This window comes from Muntiacus reevesi, chromosome 18 (assembly GCF_963930625.1).
Source record: "Muntiacus reevesi chromosome 18, mMunRee1.1, whole genome shotgun sequence".
Classification (NCBI taxonomy): Eukaryota; Metazoa; Chordata; class Mammalia; order Artiodactyla; family Cervidae; genus Muntiacus; species Muntiacus reevesi.
In genome coordinates, this window is record NC_089266.1 from 18,706,616 (window position 1) to 18,719,312 (window position 12,697).

General features: G+C 51.6%; 1 protein-coding gene across 1 annotated transcript; it reads left to right on the forward strand.

The window, feature by feature from the left end:
• Window positions 1-4,643: 4,643 nt before the first annotated feature.
• On the forward strand, window positions 4,644-5,230 carry LOC136149950 (peptide YY). Its single transcript, XM_065910650.1, has 3 exons — window positions 4,644-4,831; window positions 4,921-5,001; window positions 5,141-5,230. Exons 1-3 carry the CDS (start codon window positions 4,644-4,646, stop codon window positions 5,163-5,165), a joined length of 294 nt encoding a protein of 97 aa, XP_065766722.1. The 3' UTR covers window positions 5,166-5,230.
• Window positions 5,231-12,697: the final 7,467 nt, after the last annotated feature.

Below are 12,697 nucleotides of genomic sequence, written 5' to 3' on the forward strand. Positions count from 1 at the left end.
TTAGCATAGACCATTCAGTTTCTTACAACTGAGCACTCCCTGGCATCCCCCCCACCCCACCTCACCAGTATCCCTCACTGGAGTGGGGCAGGTACCTGTCGCTCAGTCATGTCTGATTCTTTGCGACCCCATGGACTGTATAGTCCATGGAATTCTCTAGGCCAGAATATTGGAGTGAGTAGTCTTTCTCTTCTCTAAGGAAAGGCTGGGATCAAACCCAGGCCTCCCGAATTGCAGGCAGATTCTTTACCGTCTGAGCCAGAAGGGAAGCCCAGGAATACTGGAGTGGGTAGCCTATTCCTTCTCCAGCAGATCTTCCTGACCTGGAGATTGAACCAGGGTCTCCTGCATTGCAGGAGGATTCTTTACCAACTGAGTTATCAGGGAAGTTAGGTACCTGCTATGCACTGCTAAATAAAACTCAGGATCATCAACCAATATGGCAGATCTGAGAACCAGGAGAGACTTACCCAAACTAGTCTGAACTCTCCAAGGAGGCAGATGGGCACAAGGGACCTCCGCTGGTTTGAGGGCTCTGGATCCTCACTGAGTTCAGGCAAAGGACAGAAATCCACTCTGGGTCCCTTCCTCATGGTTCCCATAACAACTGACTTACTGAAAAATGCAAATGTGAGTTTCATGAGTTAAGTTTTATTTGAGGCAGCATTTCAGATAGCTCTGAAAAACTGCTCCAAAGAAGTGCTTGTGTGTGTGTGTGTGTGTGTGTGTGAGAGAGAGAGAGAGAGAAAGAGAGAGAGAGAAGGTCTGTATACATGTGAAATTGGTCAAGGGGGAGTACAGACAATCAAGCAAGTATTTTTTGACAGAAAGTCTCTGCTAGTCACAAAGGACAGATGTTACCACAAAGGACTTTAATGCCTTTCTAGATATGAGGAATTGGTCTCATAAAATCGGCTCCTGAAAATATCTATCTGAAGAACTGTTCTGTTAGTTTTTCCCTGAGCACAGAGTGCCTCACTTTTGCTCTCCACCCTGAGCTCCTTTCAGGGGTACTGAAGATCAGCAGCTGCAGCAGCACATGATAATCCTTGTAGAGGTAGATAGCAAGTGCCAATTTGTAATTGACATCTGCCACTAGAATGTAAACTCCACGAGAGTATGGATTTTGCCTGTTTGTTCACTGCTCAGTCCCTGGTGCTTAGAAGAGTGTCTGGTTCATAGTAGGGACCTAAGAAGTGCTCGTTGAGTAAGGACCAATCACTCTTGCTACATGGCCATGTGCTGTGTGTAGACCCTTGGACATGAGGCCCCCCCTGAGGGTGGAAGGTAATGGACTAGTGTCGCTCAGTGGATGGGATATCAGAGAGAGGCCTTGTGCGGGGGAGGTGGGGAGGGTGGGCAGGTGGTGGGATATATGATATTAAGACTCTAGGGGTGAATGGCATGGGCTACCCTCTCCTGATGAGTAGCCCTTGAGCCCATTGGGCAAGAGCAATGGTCAACATGCTCTTGCATAAGCCATAAGCCTCCTTGACCCCTAGGGTGGTCTTGTTAGGTGTTCCGAGATTGGGGATCAAGGGAACCTCAGTGTTTCTGTCCCCACTTCCCTTTGAGGACAAGTTTGAAGAAGGTGCTGGTCCCAAGTCTACCATAACAGCTATTTGGAAGTTTCTCCTCTCTCAGATGGCAGTTCCCCACCATCCGGACATGTCTCATAGTGACTGAATCAAGTGTCAGTGATGGTGGGTGTGTGAGTTGGGGGATAGCTGAGCCCATTGATCGATGGCTGAGATATCCTCTCCACCAATATACAAGTTAATGGACTCTTCAATGAGGCAGTAGTGATTAATGAATCAACTGGCTGGCCCTGTAATTGTGCAGTGGGAGTCTGGCTTCTGGCCCACCCTGAGGGACCTCTTCTGGACCCATTTGCTTTCACTCTAATAGTAGAAGGGAAAGTGATTTATTGAGAAGTTGAACCTGAATCTGGGCTTTGCCCATGCCTTCTTAACTTCTGCCATCTACCCTCAGACTCCACCCTCCCCACGATATCAGAGGGTTCCAGGGATGCCACAAATTCCCTGTGGGCATCTCATAGCTCATGTCATTACTCTCTGCCTTGGTCTGAATGCTAGAAGCTCCCTGTCACCACCCTAGCTGGTGCTGTGGTATTAGCAGAGCACACAGCCCCTGGCTCAGATGCCCCTGACCCCTTTAGCCTGCAGGCTCCTTGTCTAGACCTTGACCCCGGGACTGTAGCTGTCCTCACCAGCTCTGTGGCCACCCTCTCCATCGCTACGGTGAGCAACTGTCTTTGTCTTCCCAAGGCCTCTGCAAGAGTGGAGTTCTTTTATTTCTGCTGTTTCCTCTCCAAACTGGACACAGGCTTGTTCCCATGTTTTTGTCTGTCCCTGTGTTATGGGAACTACTCCAGTTGGGGCTGCACAAGGCGACGGAGTATCTCTGCCCTCAGATGGGGGCTCCCCAGTGAAGCTGCTGCTTCTCTCACCATAGACAGGGAATCCCCAAGAATGTGACCTGGGATTTCCGAACAAGGTTGGGCCTCACCCTTTAGACATGACCTCCTAAGAAAAAAGATTTTCCTCCCTGCACTGAGGCTGGGGTTCATGTCCCCTCACCCTTAGGGCAGCTTCCACATCCATGCCCAGTGTGCCCACCTGGCCTTTCTTGGGACGTGTGGGGCCCAGAGGGCCCAACTAGCTGATAAGCAGCCATTTCCGGAGAGTACAGGCGACTAAACCCATAAAAAGGTGATTGAGAGAGCTGTGGGCTCCACTTCCAGAGAGAGCTCTAAAAATAACACCCATGGCCATCTGTCCTGAGGGCGGAAGGGCTGGCCCAGAACTAGGGGACTGAACAAGAGGGTCCCTCCTGTTCTCATGGGCTGAGGGGAAGTCTGGAGCTGAGGCTCCAGCCAGGGCAGAGGAAGGGAGCTGGAAATGTTCACTGGAGACTTCCTTGTAGCGCTCTTTCTTCCTGCTAGAGGCATGTGGGTCTGATGGGGTTGGTAGACCCCATACTTACCTAGCTTCCCTTCCCCTCCTTGCATGCCAGACGCCTAAGCCTCACGGTTGTCTGAGATAGTAAGCCTTTCCGTCCATCATGATTGAGTGGGCCTCTCCCTGGGGTCAGCCTCAGCCCTTTTCTCTGCTTTGTATCCTGGGTGGCCTTGGCTGTTGCTTCCTTACCTCTCAGAGCATTAGTTTCCTCATCTGTAAAATGGGGAGAAATGCAGCTCATTGTGTTGTTGTCCCTGAAATCATGTACTGCCCAGGACACAGGAGGTGCTTAACAAACAGGAGTCCTTCCCTTGGTGGGGATCTTTGACCCTGAGCCCAGTGAAGACTGTAATGGGCTAGGGATGGTGGCATGTTGTTGGGCATTCCTGGCATCACTCAGTCCTGTAAGACACCAGTGCCCAAGTGACCCCTGGATGGAAATGGGGGCACATTGCCTTGCAAGGGGTCTGTATGCCAGGCCTGCTGGACATGAATGTGTATGTGTCAGGCTGGGTGTACAGGTGGCTGACTCAGCTGCTTCTGAGGAGGGGACTGACTTTTGCCTCCTCCCACCTCTCTCCCAACTCTTGAACAGAGGGAGACATAGTGGAGTGTCCAGAGGGGTCCCTCCTCCAAGACTTCACAGACAGCAGTCAAGAGCCAAGTTTATAGCTCCCATCCTGCCTCCAGTAGCAAGAGGTTTTCCCCACAGGTCCTGCCAACACATTATGGAGAAGAGGCTGAAAAGTCTGGCTTTTGGAAAGAGTGGTCATAGGTCCCACAGGCTGGAAAATATGGATTTGAACTCTTGCCTTCACCTCCCTCCCCGACCATGGACTGGCTAGGAAAGAAGGAATGTCAACCCTGGTCCTAGGGGTCTTCCCAGGAATCTAGACCGAATGGTTCACTTCCTTGGGAGGCTACACCTGCTGTGGGGGGGAGGTGCTGTAGGGTGAAGATGGGGTTCTGACTAGGCATCCTCTCCAGAGGTACCCTGAATCCAAGTGTGGGGGCTCCGTCTTGGCTCCTTGGAGGTGGAGACATCACTTACTGTCTGAATGTAAGCTTAGCGATCTGCCCCTGGGTGGAGTGAGGAAGAAGAACCCTCCCTCTCCAGTTCCCCTCCCCTTTCAGACGAGGATATAAGCCCCACACGGAAAGCACTGAGCTGAGGAGGCCACAGCCCCACCTGCAGAAGTCCAGCCCTTAGGACTCCTCTGGCTTTCCATCTCCTGACCACTCTGCCTCTGGAGCTGTCGCTGTGAGTGGCCTGGGACCCAGCAGTGGTCTGGTCGGGGGATCCCGGGCTATCTTGTGGGGAAACTGAGGTTAGCAAGGTGGAAACGGACTGAGTGTTGAGAAGCTGGTTTGGAAGGGGGTCAGCGGACGTGGGAAGGAGAAAAGCCGGGGAGTCCCCGCTGCCAGCATAGCCTTGTTCCTCCATCTGCCCTTCTGGTGGAGGCAGGCAGGGCTTCTGCCCTTTTAACAGATGAGGAAACTGAGGCCAGAGATGGTGCAGTGCCTGAGAACACACAGCCAGCAGGTGACTGAGCCTGGGTCGGGAACCAGCCACAGACAGGTGGCTGAAGCTAGGACCAGATGTCAACCTCAGCTTCCCGCTTCCGAGTAGATGCTCGGACTGACTCTAGTGCCCCCCTCCAGATGATGTCGGGGCGCAGATCGTGGCCCGCCATGGCCACAGTGCTACTGACCCTGCTCGTTTGCCTGGGGGAGCTGGTCGACGCCTACCCCGCCAAACCCCAGGCTCCCGGAGAACACGCCTCGCCAGATGAGCTGAACCGCTACTACACCTCGCTGCGCCACTACCTCAACCTGGTCACTCGGCAACGGTGAGAGCGTGCGCGGGGTGGGTGGGGCCGGGCTGCCGCCAGGGGCGTGGCCAGGCACGACCCCACCCATCTCTGGCTCCGCCCCGCAGGTTTGGGAAACGCGATTTCTCAGAAGCTCTTCTCTCCTTACTGCTCTTTCCAGACGGCGAGGACCGGCCGGTCAAGTCGCGGTAAAAGCGCGTCCCCTGGGGGGTGGCCTGGTCCTGCTGCCAGCCTATCCCCGCCGCCTAGTACTTTCCCCCAGTCTCGCCTACCCAGATCCGACGCCGAACTTGGTTCCGTATGACTCCTTTCCTTTCCCTCCTACAGGCCAGAAGGAGCCTACCTGTGGTGAAGACCCCCACGGCCTCAAGAGAGAGATGTGCTAAGACACCGACCCCATTTCCATGTTTGCTCCTGACCCCGGAGCCTGGATTCCTCTCAAGGCTTGCTGTGTCTGAGGAGTGTTCGTTCGGGTTGGGGTCCTTATTTCCATTTTCTCCGTTTCCCCGCCCCTGGGCTGGAGGGCTGGATGTGTCCTTCCTTGATCTCTAAATAAAGTGCAGATTTCACTGAACTGGAAATTGTCCGTTTCTACATCTTGTCTCTTGTCCTTCGTGGAGGTGGCATCCAGGTGGGAGTGGAGGGTGGAGGGGAGAGAGCTGAGAGGATAGAAGATGACGCCTGAGACCAAAGGAGCCCAAGGCCAGGGCTGGGGTGGAGTGAGGGCCCCTCTCTGCTCTGAACTAAGAGAAAACGCTACCCCCCCAGAGTGAGGAGTGGATGGCAAGTGTCCCCTGGTGCTCTAGTCGGATGGGATGGGGGCAGGTTGAAAGTTCTTCCAAAGGGTTAGGGAGGAGCAAGAAGAATTGCTGCTGGAGGGTGAAAGGTGTGGACAGGAGCAGGCTGGGCAGCCCAGGGGAGTAGCTGGGGGCAGAGATGTGCCATCCCCCAAAGAGAGAAGTGTCTGCAGAATGGGCTTGGCACCAACACCCCAGGTTACTCCGAGGAGATCTATCACTAACCCCGGGGGCTGTAGTGGCTGGGAGTGGAGATGGAACCTCAGCTGGGGCTGTGGAGGGAGACTCATTTGTGGAGTGAGATGGGTGTGTGTGCTGGGGGAAGGGGTCACTTCCAACACCCCCATTGCCTGGACAGGAGCAGTGGGAGTGTGGAGGCTGCCCTTTCTATCAGGTGCCGCCCTCCCCTTTCTGAATTCACACTCAGGAGATAAGTCACCAAGCATGGTGTCCTGGGGACAAGGTCATGAGAGGGATTCCCTCCTGAGGTGGCTCTGGGAGAAGAGCTTCAAGCTGGCTCTGCCATCGCTGGAGGAGAGGCCCCTGCTCAGACACCACCTGCCCTAGGGTCCCTGAGGCTCTGCCACCTTTCCTTCCCTGCACTGCCCTCTAGTCTCCCGGAAGGTAGGGTGGAAGGGGGAGACAGAAGCAGGCCAAGGGCCTGGTCAGGTCACAGGTCGTGTAGACTCCAATGCTCTAAGCCTTTGGCCTGGCCACTCCCCCTGCTGTAGATCCCTTTCCCTCTCTTCATTCTGGAGATCAGTTTCAGGGTAGTGGCTGCCTCCTCCCAGAAGCCTGTCCTGCTTGCTTGGGGTGGGGGGGGTGGAGTTAGTTCTCTCTGGTTTCCTCTTCCTAGAACAGTCTACCTTCTGAGACCCACTTTCCATCACAGTTCCTCCTGTCTTCTCTCCTCTCCTCTAACCATTCTAGCCAGCTGATCAAGCCCCCAGCCCAACCCCAGGATAGGTAGGACGGGAGCATGCAATGGCTGCTACAAACTTCGGTTCATTTTGTGGTTGGAGGTGTGGGAGGATGTGAATTCGTGTTTGTGTCCATGGTCTCCTGTCTGTTGGTCTGCTGGGAGTTGTGGTCAGTTTGAAGCTAATAGAAGAGACCCCTGGTACAAATTATATGGCCACAGACAATTTCTGCCCAGCTCAACATGTCTGGTTCACCATAGGTGACATGGGTTTGCTTCAAGTCCACTGGGGGAAGTGTTGAGAGATGATTAATCCACTGCTGATCAGACTCAACCAGTGTTGGAGCTGGAGGTAACCTTAGATATAACACTAATGATGCCAATATCAATAGTTACTTTAAAAAAAAAAGGCACTTACTGAGAATTCACTTGTGGTGCAGTGGTTAGGACTCAGCACTTTCACTGTAGGGGCTTGGGTTTGATCCTTAGTCAGAAAACTAAGATCCTGCAAGCTGCACAACATGGCCAAAAAAAGCACTTACTTATGTGTTAGACAATAAGCTAATTGTTTTACATGCATTATATGGCCATGGTATTGATCTGGCTTTTAAACTTGAGATGTAATTAAAAATTACTTAAGAAAGAAATTTATTTCTCTCTTATATAAAATGCGAGTTTCATCTTGGGCGTTGGCAGTTCTGCTCCATTGGGGGTGTTAACAGCCCATTTGCCAAGTCTGTGGTCTCCCCAAGTCCTCATCTAAATGACTGAAGATAACCCATCTGGCTCATAGCTGCATCCCTGTTCTAGCCACTGGGAAGGGAGGGAAGGAGAAAGGGTAGTTGTGCTGGTTATTGTGATGTATAGCAAGTTATCCTAAAAGCAGCTCTATCTTACACCATGAGTCAAGGGCAGGAACCCCACAGTTGCTGCAGAAGCCTCAGAGACAAAAGATCTGGATTTGAGTCCCATGTCTATCATTCACTGGCTGTGTGACTGGCCTAGTCATTTCAGGTCACTGCATTTATTTCTTCACTGATGAAACAGGGATCCTCACACCTTAAATAATATTGGATTGGCCAAAAAATTCATTTGGGTTTTCCCATAAGTTTATGGAAAAATTATAACAAACTTTTTGGCCAATCCAATAATAATAGTTCGCTGTTTTAAGGCCCAAAGAGATTATGTAAACTGCCAAGTCACACAGCTAATGAATGTCAGAGCTAGTGAGTAGGAGAACTGAGTCTACAGGTCAGCTCGACACAACCTGGCACATGCTTGTGAATATCCCCCTTCTTTTCCTTTCTTTTCCTACTCACTCTGAAAAGTGAAAGTGTTAATCACTCAGTTGTATCCAACTCTTTGTGACCCCATGGATTGTAGCCTGCCAGACTCCTCTGTCCATGGGATTATCCAGGCAAGAATACTGGAGTGCGTTGCCATTTCCTTCTCCAAGAATACTGGGGTGGGTTACCATGCCCTCTTCTGGGGGATCTTCCCAACCCAGGGATCGAACCCAGGTCTCCCGCATTGCAGGTAGATTCTTTACCATCTGAACTACCAGGTAAGCCCAAGAATACTGGAACGGGTAGTCTATCCCTTCTCCAGGGGAACTTCCCGACCCAGGAATTGAACCGGGGTCTCCTGCATTGCAGGAAGTTTCTTATTTTTGTTTCCTTTTAAATTTATTTCTTTATTTTAATTGGAGACTAATTACTTTATAATGTTGTGGTGGTTTCTGCCACACATTGACATGAATCAGCCACGGGTGTACATGTTTCCCCCCATCCTGAACCCCCTGCCACCTCCTTCCCCACCCCATCCCTCTGGGTTGTCCCAGAGCACCAGCTTTGAGTGCCCTGCTTCATGCATGGAACTTGCACTGGTCATCTATTCTACATATGGTAATATACATGTTTCAATGCTATTCTCTCAAATCATCTCACCCTTGCCTTCTCCCACAGAGTTCAAAAGTCTATTCCTTACATCTGTGTCTCTTTTGCTGTCTTGCTTATAGGGTCGTCAACACCATCTTTCTAATTTCCATATATATGCGTTAATATACTATATTAGTGTTTCTCTTTCTGACTTACTTCACTTTGTATAATAGGCTTCAGTTTCATCCACCTCATTAGAACGGACTCAAATGCGTTCTTCTTTATTGCTGAGTAATATTCCATTGTGTATATGCACCACAACTTCTTTTTTTTTTATACACAAATAACTTTATTTTATTATTATTTTTTTGATAAATGTTTGAAATATTTATTCATTTAAAAATAACAATAATAAAACCATTACAGCACCACAACTTCTTTATCCATTCTTCTGCTGACATACATCTAGGTTACTTCCATGTCCTAGCTATTGTAACCAGTGCTGCAATGAACATTGGGGTAAATGTGTCTCTTTTAATTTTGGTTTCCTTGGTGTATATGCCCAGCAGTGGGATTGCTGGGTTGTATGACAGTTCTGTTTCCAGTTTTTTAAGGAATCTCCACACTGTTCTCCATAGTGGCTGTACTAGTTTGCATTCCCACCAACAGTGTAAGAGGGTTCCCTTTTCTCCACAACCTCTTCAGCATTTATTGTTTGTAGACTTTTTGACGGTAGCCATTCTAACTGGCGTGAGATGGTACCTCATTGTGGTTTTGATTTGCATTTCTCTGATAATGAATAATGTTGAGCACCTTTTCATGTGTTTGTTAGTGCAGGCAGATTCTTTACCAGCTGAACTACCAGGGAAAAACTCAATCCTAACCCATCTCAAAACGGCTCTGACACTGCTTCCTTCCAACCACCCCAAGGGAAAAATCCCTCCTTCCACACTCAGCCCCTATGTGACCCAGAGCCCCTACCTGACCCACACCCAGTTTTTCTTTCCTCCCCATTCAACCATCCCTCTCCTGTAGTAATTTGTTATATGGATTGGTTTAGCCTTCTCTTAGGAAGAAAGAAGCCTTCCTCTTCTGGAAAAATTTGATCTGACAATGATAGGATTTGCTTTTGCAGGCACTGTGGGCAGGGAGGGCTACTGAGCACTCCTGAGCCTTCAGGGGACCCTGGAGGCAGATGGAATCCTCATGGTGGACAGGAGTGGGGACAGAACCCAGGTTTCAAATTAATGAACTGAGCCCTTAGTTGGGCCTGAGCTGGTCCTGAGCGGGTGGGACAAGGACCCCAGGTGTGTGTATGTGTGTGTGTGAGACAGAGAGATAAACCTCAACCCAAGGGTTTCCCTAGGGAATGGGGGATCCCTGAGTTCCTGGCATCTGGGGCTGTCCACCATTTCCTTTCCCTTCTCCCTCGCTGCTGCCAACCCAGTGTGAGAATAAGACAGTGGCCTGAGTTGGCCCAGGCTGCTTTGGAGGAATTCTTGGAGAGGGTATGTAATGCTAATTGCATTCCTACCTTTGCAGTCCCGTTTGTGGGGATCACTTTTGCCCTGTGACCTCAGGTGTTTCTGGGGTCTTCCTTTCCTGGTCTTACTGCAGCCTTCACTCCATCCTAACACTGCCCAGTGGCCGCCGTCCCTGTCCCAGAGAGCGTGGGGTTGGGCAGGGGAGGGGGACCACTTTCACTTAGCCTGTCTGCAGGTACGTCCTTGGTGCTCCTCGAAGCAGAGCTCCATGGCAAGCCCTGGGAATAGATGGTGAGTGAGAAGCATTGCCCAGTCTGGATGTGACCATACGGTTGAGAAAGCGCATCCACTGCCCACTCCTTCTCAGTTGTCACAGCGTCACTGAGAGGATCCAGAAGAGGAATGTCTTGTTGGCAAAGGAGAAAAATGAAAGCTGTAGGTTCTGCTGACATTGTAGAGTAACTGTCATTATTGTAGGCACTGACAAAGCTGTTTACCTCTGTGACAGGACACAACTATAGATGGCCTCAGCTTTGAGTCAATCTCCAGATCTACCGTGTGTCTGCAGGGGCTGGGACCTGACCTGGGTAATGGCTGTAACTGGTCCCACAGCAGCTGGAGTCCTGTGGGAGCCCAGACCCTTCGAACTATGGTTGGAGCCTGGCGCCCCCTGGTGGCAGCCTGCAGCCCCTGCCGGCCTCACCAGAGGCCCGCCTACTGGGGTGTGTGTGCTAAGTCACTTGAGTTGTGTCCAGCTGTAATCCGCCAGGCTCCTCTGTCCATGGGATTCTCCAGGCAAGAATACTGGAGTGGGTAGCTATGCTTTCCTCCAGGGAATCTCCATGACCCAGGGACCGAAGCCACATCTCTTATGTCTGTTGCATTTGCAGGTGCGTTCTTTGCCACTAGTGCCAGCAGGGCAGCCCCAGCCTGCCTAGGAGACCAGCCACTAATTCACCAGCCTCGTTTTACCAAGTTGGACACTGAGGCCCAGAGAAGGGCCAGCAGGGCTTTTGGAGACAGAACGATCTCCATTCTGCTTTGCGGAATTGGGTGGAGCGTTATTGTTCTTGTTGCCAGAAGTCAGAATTGAGAGGAAAAAGGTAGAACTCTGGCAATTCCTGAGCCTTCCTTTATCCTCATTACCTTGAGGAAAATCAAAGCTTCGATCTGTGCAGCATCACCTCCAGTCCTCATCCCCACCCCACCCCACCCCTGCCGCTGGTCCTCTCCCAACACAATTTTTTGGTGGTGTGATCTGAGACGGCAGAACCTCAGGGGTGAGAAGTCCCTTGCCCACTACTTAGGCTTCATTGAGTCATTCAGACACAACCAGTTATGCTCCTAGCCTTGAGCTGGGGAGGGAGCCAGGGGTGGGGGAAGGGATGCTGAGCAGGGAAGACTCACAGGCTCCTGGGACCAGGGCAGGGGGTGGGGCGGGGGTGATTTGCTGGCACTGGTGGGGTTGGAAATCTAAGTCAGAACTTGAGCCTTAGACAGCTGTGTGACCTTGGGCTAGTATCTTCGCCTCTCTGAGCCTCATGTTTCTTAGTCAAAAAGTGGGAAATTATAGCAATACTTTAACAGCCTTACTTAGAAAAATAAAAGAGCACAGATTTTGGAGTTAGATTTTGTTTCAAACCCTGGATCTCCACTGACTAGCTATGTGGCTTGAGGCTAGTTACTTAATGCCTCTGAGACTCAGTTGCTAAATCTGTAAAATGGGTTGTTGTAGGAACTCACTGAGGTGATTGAACTGGGAGCACTTTAGAAAATTCAAGGCTTTATCTTTACCCTGGAAAGGGGGCACTGGGAAATGGCTACCAGACACTGGCCTCCCTGCACCCTCTCCCTTGAACCCAGGAACAAGAACAGGCACACCAGTTCTCATTCCGCCTCTATCTGCTAGCCAGGGAGAGGGTTTCTCCCTACCTGGGTCCCCACTCCTTTCCACATTCCCTGGTTCCCTGAGGCATCTCCCCCGTTCCATCTTGTTCTAATCACAGATGCACGGGAAGTCCTGTCTCCAGCCTTCATCCCTAGAGTCTCAGAGCCATAGCCTCAATCTTCTGCCTGGAGGGAATCTGCTTGAGTATTTGGGTTAATCCTGGGGAGACAGGCAGGGCTGTTCCGAGTTCTGCAATCAGAACCTTTCCGTTATCCTGCATTCCCAGGACCCCATCCTTCTTGAACTAAGCCTGCTCTGGTGCTGGAAGGCATTCAGGGGCCTATAGGAGACTGATCGTGGCCCACTTTTACCCATTATGCTGCCAGTGTGACACCCACAACACTGCCCTGTCCCCTTCCTGTCCCTGGTCCTGGTGCTGGCGTTGCAGGCACCAGGGAGATGGTGGGAGGAGGGGGTGAGTGCTGGGGAGGGAGAGAGGCTGACAGGAGGCGGGGACTCGGGGGGCTGAGGACTATAAAAGGGTCAAGGACGGGGTGGGTTCCATCCAGCCTGAGGCAGGCACTGATTTGGTCCAGCGCCCGCTCGCTCAGGACTCAGGGTAAGTGGGCTCAGCCTGCTCCTGCTCTGGGGCCAGGGGTGGGTTGTGTAGAAGGACGTGGTGCTTTGCAGGGCTGGGGACCTCCAGAGGCCTGAGATCCTGCTTGGGTCTGGCTCTACAGCTGGACAAATCCATCACCCTGGGAGAGCAGCCTGCTGCCTAGAAGCCTGCAGGTGTGCGCCGGGCAGCGGGTGGGGGCTGTGAACACAAGTCTGTGTGTGTGGCCATACCTCCTGCTCGGTGACACGGCTGCGGTGTCCTCTCCAGGACCTGCATCTGCATGTCTACTCTGGCAGAGCG

Bases quoted from the DNA above. Each gene is read 5' to 3' on its own strand.
- LOC136149950 (XM_065910650.1), top strand. From the start codon at position 4,644: ATGATGTCGGGGCGCAGATCGTGGCCCGCCATGGCCACAGTGCTACTG. The intron at 4,832-4,920 runs GTGAGAGCGTGC...TCCGCCCCGCAG, and splicing joins AACCTGGTCACTCGGCAACG to GTTTGGGAAACGCGATTTCT. The intron at 5,002-5,140 runs GTAAAAGCGCGT...TCCCTCCTACAG, and splicing joins GACCGGCCGGTCAAGTCGCG to GCCAGAAGGAGCCTACCTGT.